At 41.5% G+C, this 9,356-nt stretch overlaps 2 protein-coding genes across 2 annotated transcripts; both read right to left on the bottom strand.

The window, feature by feature from the left end:
* Positions 1-3,490: 3,490 nt before the first annotated feature.
* Positions 3,491-6,759, bottom strand: LOC129724782 (zinc finger protein 845-like). Its single transcript, XM_055679944.1, has 3 exons — positions 6,409-6,759; positions 5,541-6,349; positions 3,491-5,465 (listed from the first exon to the last, which is right to left on the bottom strand). The coding sequence occupies exons 1-3, from the start codon at positions 6,550-6,552 to the stop codon at positions 4,424-4,426; spliced, it is 1,995 nt and encodes a 664-aa protein (XP_055535919.1). The 5' UTR covers positions 6,553-6,759; the 3' UTR covers positions 3,491-4,423.
* Positions 6,760-7,198: 439 nt separating this feature from the next.
* On the bottom strand, positions 7,199-8,687 carry LOC129722658 (39S ribosomal protein L3, mitochondrial). Its single transcript, XM_055676277.1, has 5 exons — positions 8,516-8,687; positions 8,376-8,457; positions 8,066-8,320; positions 7,709-8,004; positions 7,199-7,654 (listed from the first exon to the last, which is right to left on the bottom strand). Exons 1-5 carry the CDS (start codon positions 8,665-8,667, stop codon positions 7,228-7,230), a joined length of 1,212 nt encoding a protein of 403 aa, XP_055532252.1. The 5' UTR covers positions 8,668-8,687; the 3' UTR covers positions 7,199-7,227.
* Between the last annotated feature and the right edge of the window lie 669 nt (positions 8,688-9,356).

The raw sequence follows: 9,356 nt of genomic DNA, 5'->3' as shown, positions 1-9,356 counted from the left end.
TGTAAGCTAGCCAAACAAGGCACAAGGGATATTTTTTTCTCTCATAATAATTACGGAAAGTGAACCACATAACATGGTGATTTTGCTTCATTGATTAATAGTGGAGATCTATAATCTCCCATCTAGAATAAAGAGACAACAAGTAAACGAAATCGAAAAAAGAAATCGAGTGAAATGAAAGTGTCCTTTTGAAATGTCTCTAGAGATTCAACAATTTTCATTTTCGAATGCATTTAGAATCCCCCGCGAGATCTGTTTCTTCAATTTCAAATATGATTTTGACATCAGTTTTGACGGATTGCGGTCCGATAACTGCAAAGTTGTTGCAGTCATCGGTCTTGCAGTTAAAAAGCGTTGCAGTTAAAAGTCTTGCAGTTATCGAACGGCGACTGTACCTGTTTGGGATTAGAGCTCCACACTTGGTATGGAGTTAAAAGGTAGCTTCCTAAGAAGTTGTACCTAGAGGAAGCAAGAGCTTCGCAAGAGCAAAGCAAATGCTCTGAACTCTCTGGTTCAGGTTTGCAGAATCGGCAGGTGACGTTCAACACTACACCGATTTTTTTTAAATGATAAAAAGCAGGACAGTGTCCGGTAAGGAGTCCCGTGATTATCCGTAGGTCACTACGATTTTGACTAAGTAGCTTTCTGGCGGTTCCAGAGTTCGGATAGATAAACTGTTTAGCTTGTCTACAACCCTGTGGCTGTTGCCATTGGGATACTATTTCTAGCCTTTCTCAAGTTAGTAGTTCGCTTTTGATAGCGGAAATGGACGTACCCAGAAACGGCTCAGGGCCAATAAACCGCTGAGCTGATCCCTGTCTTGCTAGGTAGTCAGCGTGTTCATTACCCTCGACTCCGCAGTGTCCGGGCACCCAAAACAGAAAAACTGAATTCTGTCGGGAAAGTTCCCGTAGAGTTTCAGTGCATTCCCAAACAAGTTTGGAAGCGCATTTGACGGACTTAAGTGCTAGTAGTGCTGCTTGACTGTCCGAGAATATACCGATTTTCGCATGTCTGTAGTTGCGTTGCAGACATATTTTTGCGCAGATATATATGGCATATACCTCTGCTTGAAAAACGGTGGGCCAAAAAACTGACGATGCCAGGTGGAAGATTAGGCCCTCCATTGTTCCACATAGAACGGTTTGTTTCAATCACTCTATATGGAATATTCATGTTGGTCCTAACGTCCATCCAAGCGGAGACGGTGGTTAATAGCGGAGTTAGTTTGAACTCCCTAAGTATGCGAAGGTGGCCGATTTGGTCCCCTCAAGTATAGTTTTCCTCCTTTGTAATCTTAGAGCGCCAAGCTCTGCTTCCTTTTCCACATGAAGATGTAGAGGTAGTAGGCAAAGCAGAGCTTCCATGGCTGCAGTTGGAGTTGTTCGCATAGCGCTGATAACCGAAAGACATGCAAGTCTTTGAACTTTTTTGAGTTTGGCTTGCGCAGTCACTTCGTTCACCTTAGGCCACCACACTAGGGCAGCATAGGTGATTCTTGGTCGGGCAATGGTCTTGTAAGACCAGAGTGCCAAGTCTGGTTTCAGTCCCCAGGTCTTACCGAACAGAGTTCTGCAAGCCCAGATCGCTGAGATCGCTTTCTTAGCGGCATGATCCAGTTGTGCAGACCAGTTCAGTTTCTTGTTCAGAATAATTCCGAGGTATTTGACTTCATTGCTGAAGCCCAGTCTAACTCCATTCAGTATTGGAGGAGTGATGGAGATCTTCCTTCGTCTGCCATATGGAATTAGGACTGTTTTAAGGGGTTTATGTTTAGACCCTCCTGTAAACACCATGACATGGTGGTATTCAGAGCCGTTTGTATTCGGCTCGACAGAGTTGCGTCATCTTTACCTCTGACGATGAGGACGATGTCATCGGCGTATCCAATGACCTCGTAACCAAGCTGTGAAAGTTTGTTGAGAAGTGCGTCGACAACTAGTGACCATAACAAGGGCGAGAGAACCCCTCCTTGCGGGCATCCCTTGATCGCCGACATTGTAACAGACGAATCTCCAAAGATTGCTGTGATTACTCTGCTAGAGAGCATTGCGTGTATCCAGCTCCTTGAAGTGTGGTCGATTCCCTTATGAGAGAGAGCCTTATCGATTGATGCAAAGTACGTGTTATCGAAGGCCCCTCCAATATCAAGAAAGGCACATAGCGCCGTCCCCTGATAACTCAGGGACTTTTCAATCATCGTTACTAAGTTGTAAAGAGCAGTTTCTGTTGACTTGCCGCTTTGATAGGCATGTTGGTTCCTATTCAGCGGGGAGTCTTTAAGAAACTCATCACGGATATATTTATCCATTATTTTCTCCATCAACTTGAGAAGTGATGAAATCAAACTTATGGATCTGAAAGTTTTAGGTAGGGTTTTGTCCTTTCTTCCAGCTTTGGGGATAAACACTACCTTCACCTTCAACCAGTTATCCGGAATATGGCCCAGGATAAAGCTGGCTCTGAAGAGGTTGATGAGTTCGGACATGATAACTGCGGCCGATTTTTGTAGAAAGATGGGTAGTATGCCGTCTGGACCTGGAGACTTCATAGGGTCGAATGAGCTAAGAGCCCAATCTATTGAAGCTTCCGTGAACAGTCGACGGGCCAGCAGGATGGACTCCCGAGGCGCCATATGTCTCGAATTGCCCTGCCGCGACCCATCACTATTCAGTTCTTCGGTCTCTGTCGATCCAGGAAAGTGGGTGTTCGTAAGAACCTCCAGCGTTTCCTTGGTAGTGACAGTGAGGCATCCATCCTCTTTCCTCACTTGTTCTAAACCGTTAGTATGGTCTTTCGACATCGCATCGATATACGATAATATCCGACTAAAAGCGATTTATTTCATACTGTCTAACGATTCTAAGCCTCAAATCGTAATTCAATCAGGTTTCGGAACGATATACGATTTAAAACTAACCTCTGCATTATCCACAAGTTTCAAAGGAAGGAATTAGTGTTCGTGGAAAGGAATTGATCTAGATCCATCGAGGTTGATGGTGCGATCTTTTCTGCACAAATTCGCGCACGATATGGTTACTTCTTGGTCTCTGGGAAACCGGCCACCAGAAGACGACATCAATAGAACCGCGCCACGATCGCTGCATCGGCATACAGGAGAATCGAAGTTTCTAGTTATCTTCGGCAACCTACCAATCGTAAACAGTCTGTATCACACCAACCAAAATAACCCCGATATTTGTTGCGAATAATTACGATATTTTGTCGCAAATAATTAATTTATTACGATATTTTCCGAAAATTTGGTGACTTCAGAAAGAGTTCCAAAACTAAATGTTTTGAAAGGTATCTAAGTACAGTGCTTTTTCGATTTTCACAACATTCGTTTTTATCTCTACTCGCCAAATTTACGCTCGGTTTTCTCACGCTTTCTATTTCGATTTTATCACGCTTCTCCATAAGAATTCTAAATCAGGAATAATGGAGTGTCAGTTATAGAAAGTGCATTGAAAACATAATTCTCATCATGTTCTTATTGCATGTGTATAGTTTTATGAACTCAGTTTATTGGCTCATTTTTTTGTGTAGGTCAACGCATTACATATCTGTTTCAATTTATTTATGCTATAATTTTTATGAGACTGAATCATAAAAATTGTATTTCATTAATTTTGAAGACAAAATTATGTATTTTTCGAGCAGTTGAGAAAGAAGATCTATTCAAATTGCCGAGTAGTTTGGTGCTCACGAAACGTCGTGGGCCCCTAGTTACTCATAAACTAGAATTAGTCTCTCCTAACAATACAAAAGGGGAAGAATAAAATCAAATTAATATTGCATGTATAAATACCCTTTTCTCAATAAGAATCTTTTGTTGAAGTATACATATACATAATCGTTTATTTACGTTCAATTAAACATTGCTCAAACGGAGTTGAACACGATTCAGTTAATTCTTTGAATCGCTTTAGAGAGAGTATTGTACGATGTAACTGGAATGAAACGATTGCCTCTGTCGAGTCAGTAGACAAAAAACTCAATGTACTTTTAACAATAAATTTGTTATAAAATATTTGCCTAAAAATAAATCTATTAAAATTTGATACGCAAGGAACCCAAGCAATACTGAAGTAATATAGAAAAGTAAAACTAGTATAACAAAAACCAACTAGTATTACAAAAACCAACTAGTATAACAAAAACCATATTAATATTGTGGTGTCCACAATTACCACCAGTGTAAAAATATTGTTGTAGTCAAAATAATTCAGCATTTAAAGAAGGTACCATACCGGAAGCGTAACATAATTACAATAAAGCTTAAATTAATAATTGTTTCGAAGTAAAATTGGCAAAAAGAATCCCTAGAAAACAACTTCAAGATACAAGTTTCAATAAATTAATTATGTTTTCCACAAACGCAAAAACTACTCAACGACGTTGAATTTTGTAGCTGATCGTACTAAGCTTTGCGCTCCAAAAGTGCCAACTGCAACAAGTTGGGCTCACCCTCAACCGGCAAACTTTCGAGTCGCTCTGCACTTTGACTTGTCGCCGATTTACGCTGCTTGGTGCCCAATCCCAAATGCACCTTAGATCGATGCCAGCCGAGGTCACATTTGCGTCGAAAAGCCTCTCCACACTCACCACAACGAAAAGGTGTCTCGACACTGTGCACACTCATATGTCGCCGCAAATCGGCACTGCGTATGAAACCTTTATCACACTCTGGACATCGGATTGGCCGCTCGGTCGTATGCTTTCGAATGATGTGCGTCTCTAAAACGTGCGCCTGTTTAGCGAGATAATCGCAGTGGGGACAGTTGAAGCTTTTGTCTGGATCATGCGACTTCATGTGCTCTTTGAGATATGGCGCGTGGGAGTACGCTTTCGGACACAGCTCACATTTGAAGGGTAGCTCAGTTGCATGCATTTTGGCAATATGGGCAGTTAGGTAGGATTGGTGTTTAAAATGATTACCACAAATGTCGCAAATAGCTTTTTTCTCAACCGAGCGATGTTCTTTGTTTTTGTGGGACCATAAGGAGTTTTTAAAACGGTACCACTTGCCGCATGTGTCACAGCTATAACGATAACCAAATTTCTCGCGCTCTTCGCGTGATCTTCGTTTGATGATTTGCTCCTGTTTTTGTCCTTCGCTCTCCTGTCGGTTGTGAGCATCTTTATTGTGCTGTAGCAGAAATGGTTCTGTAGTGAACTGAGCATTGCACTGTGGGCAGTGGTGGAACATTGCACCATTGATGGCAATAACAGTAAACCGTTTAGGTTGTGGTTCTTTGCTACTGTCCGTTGAATGCTTCATGCGTTTGTGCCGATCCAAAAACGTTTGGCTCAATGAAGTACGATCACATTGGTCGCAAGAAAATAACATATCTGGATGCTTCCGTCGCGTATGTGCAATCCAGGTGGCAGTGTCTGCGAACCTCTTATCGCAGTGTTTGCACTGGCGATGTTCAGCCATATGAGCGAAATGATCCTTTTGCCTGCAAAAAAAAAAAAAAAAAAAAAACAATATACATATACAATCAATCGCCATACGTTGTATTTATATAACCTACTCCATGAATCCTTCTCCACAGTAAAAGCATGTGAAATTTACCCCTGAAGTGTTGTGAATTTCACGCACATGTGTCATCATGCTACCCTTAGTAGTGAAGGTACGATCGCAAAATTCGCATTTTGCTTTTTCGCCGTCGTGCAACAAAACGTGGTTGCGAAAGGAGGTCCTTGACGCCAAAACTCGTCCACATAGGTCACAGGCCCATCGGTGGAATTTCCTCTCATGTGCCAAATAAAGCCCGCGATTGCCCAGTTCATATTCTTCATTACAACCAGCTAACCCACATAGCTTAAATCGAGCTCCATCACGATGTATTATCTTCCCAGCTGTTTTTGGTTCATGAATTTTTCGTTTTCGTTTTCTTTTAGACGAAACCAGCTCATCAGAATCCGTGTCCGTTTCGGGTTCGCTGCTTTCATTAAAGCTGTCATTCACAATAGCAGGTGACGGAACACTTTCTGTCTCAAGCTCTTCAACTTTAATCTCCTCTATCTTTAGACCTACTACTGGATCGGTTTTAATCGTTTCGTCCGGTGGTTCTGACTTGCACAAGATATCCTCAAACAATTGCTGCAGACAAAAGTCGCTCTCAACAACGTTATTCAATGCACATAAACGCTGCTTCAAAAACTGTGCCCCTTGTTTGAATAGTTCCTGCATGGAACTAAAGTCTTTGCACCTCTTGCCGTCCACCAGGGCGATGCAGAAATGTAGAACCAACGTACTTTGCTGTTTGAATTGGACGAATTCGTCAAGGCGACCGGCGCACTCATCGCATAGGAATGATGGAATTTCATTCGAAAACTCCTGCAAACAAATTATAATCTGTAAAACAAACGAAATAATAAACCATTATTTCCACCTACCTGCTGCGGAACAAAAGTTATCTCGTTAAGCACAGTCTCATAGGTAATCCGCGCGTTATCGGAAACAGAGTTCTGAATACTGCAGTCTTTTGTAGGTTTGATACAAATACGGCATACAGATGGAAAAGCGGAAAGATTGTACATCCTTTATCACCAGTATGGGTTCATAACGTTGAACTTATTTAAATTTGATAAAAATCACTTGCTTATTGGATGCATCCTTGTTTACTACAACTTGTTTTTATTTTTTCCAATTAGTTGGATTTGGGCAAACTGTGAACGTTTTAGAGTTTTGTGTTATTCTGTTGAGTGTTGATGTTTTTTATATATCCTTTGAACAACTGTCAAAATCTTTGAATGGAAAAGGCTATAGATCAAACCACGCACTGATAGAAACGATAGAAACACGAATCAGAAATGAACCATGTACATGAAAGCGACATCTAGCATAAACTTAAGACACCAGCGTCAGATGTTTCTTAAATCAAAATATGAATCAAGCACGAATTTTTCAAAGAAATCTTTGTAAACTATTTTAAGGCACGAGTCATGAAATATTTGATAAATCTGTTGAAATAATATCAGATGAAACATGAAAAACAGATCAACGGCATTATTCTAGAAATAACCATGTATTATAATGACCTCGAAAGCGAACTAGGACTCGAGCTAAGTAGAAACCTTAAATATAGATTTCGCCAATAAAGTCCAGTAAAGTGGGTAATAATCGTAGCGTATAACAAAGCAGGGCACGACCCTATTTCTCTAAAGAAGATACATCGAATATGACTCTGGTTCTTCTACCGACAGTTTGAAATTTTATTCTTCCTTAAATGTTATAGAACCTTCTTTAAAATTATGTATTTCTTCATGCCATATATCGTCGTCCCCATACACGTCATTCTCGGACTCGAAGTGAGTGGGAAAAGCAGGCGCCTCTTTACACTTCCTCAAAGGCAATATAGTGTCGTAGATATAAATCAAACCATTCGTACTGCCGGCTATGTTGCTACTTTGCACCCACATAACATTATACTTGGTATTGATTCGCCATATTCTGAGACCTCTTAGAGTACGCCACCGATTTCCCATATGGCCAGGCAATTTAGTACCAGGCCAAACACGCGCCTTTTCTCCACCGGCTCCGATGTTGCCTGGTCTACGATGAGTTTTCGTTACACCATGGGACGCGGGCATTCCTTTGAAACCGTGTCGTTTTACTACACCTTGAAAACCATGATCCACCCTAAAATGAATTTTTATTGTGGTAATCATATACATAACCGAAATTGTCTTTTACGTTTTTCCACGAACGTCGACGTAATCGCCCACTCTAAAATGCGACACATTGAGCGGCGTTCCGGGCAGCAGCCGAGCCTCTGGTGACACGAAAAATCTGCACAAGTGCTGTTTGGGCATTACACCGGAATCCTTAAACAATCCACAGTATTCCTTGGTGAACACAGAGGGATCCTTACTTTCTGCTCCCACGAGTAAACATCCGTATGGTTTTCGCCAGTTTCGTTTCTGACGCGGCTCTTGAGCTGGATTAAGCTCTTCTGGAGGTATATATTTAACCACGTGATTATCTATGATCTGCAACATAGGCGAAGCGTTATTTCTGACGGTTGAAGTATACGTAGAATTAGGTACTAACCTGTAGCAAGGTGGTACGAATTTTCGTTCCATCTTTCTTCCATAGAGGATATTGTCCTATTTTCTTTGCAATGACACCTGTTCGTTTAAGACCAGGAGTCCATGTCGTTGCCGGAAGCTCTTCTGTTTGAATAAGGGACTTACTAGCTTGATCAAACGTTAACACACCCTTTACCAGTGCTGGAGGACCAAATTTGTCGTGTAAAACTTCTTTAATAAATGCGGTGTTCTCGGGTGTCAGATGTTCGTCGTGCACCTGGAAGTCAAAGGCTTAGCAATATAAATAAGATATAATATTCATCATTACTCACGGTTCTTTCTTTTCTGACGAACCAAACAGGATTTCTTAGTCGAGGCCGGTTTAGATAGTTCTTTCCTCGGAGCTGATTGAGGCTGCAACGGTCCAAAACAATTATGTGATACCTTTTGAATTGAACTATTTTCTATTTACCCTGGTAGTAAAACATTACGAGCAATTAACCCACTCGGATAAAAGCTGGAAATAAGCATTTCCTGATATTTTTGAGGCAAAACAGACGGCTTCACACCACGATTCACGTAATATTTATGTGTGCACGAATGACAGATCAGAACAGAAGACATGCACTATACACTCATTCTACTGTTTGTCGAAAATGGGTTGGAAGTTACTCATCTTATCCTTGTTCGGGTTAGTAACGAAAGGCTGAAACTCAAAAGGCTGAAACCCGAAAGGCTGAAAAGTATGTATCATAACGAAAGGCTGAATGCACAAAAGGCTGAAACCACAAAAGGCTGAATGAACGAAAGGCTGAAACTTTTGTTACTTGAATCATAATCGTTGAAAAATTCGGACACATGGATGGCAAATCTTTATAAGGTGACAGAGTTCAATGTTTGAGTACTAATTGGTTTGTGCAATGGAAAATGAATTTTCGGCAACATTTGAATCTATATTGACTCTTGTACACGTTTCCTAGATGATTCAGGGCGAGACGGCCGAAGGCCGCAAGTGTGTGCCGGCGCCCCGCCGTCGAAAGCGCTGGCCACTGCGGGGGGGGGGGGGGTCAGCTCCCCCGCAGAAATCACCTCTGCATAGGTTCGTTTTCCTAGGTCTACTGACTCGTAGGGATGATCCCCTAGTTTAGTCCGAACGAGCGATAGCGAGTAAGGACAGCATACATCTCGGACAATCGGCCGTAGGCCGCTAGTGTTCTTTTAGAAATAAACTTTGTGAATTTCAGCCTTATGATTTTTCACCTTTTTCGTGATTCAGCCTTTCGTGTTTTTTAGCCCTATGTTGCTTTCAGCCT

The sequence above is a fragment of the Wyeomyia smithii genome, chromosome 2, assembly GCF_029784165.1.
Source record: "Wyeomyia smithii strain HCP4-BCI-WySm-NY-G18 chromosome 2, ASM2978416v1, whole genome shotgun sequence".
Taxonomy (NCBI): Eukaryota; Metazoa; Arthropoda; class Insecta; order Diptera; family Culicidae; genus Wyeomyia; species Wyeomyia smithii.
Note: the sequence above shows the minus strand (reverse complement) of the source record. Positions and strands in the feature narration are given on the sequence as shown.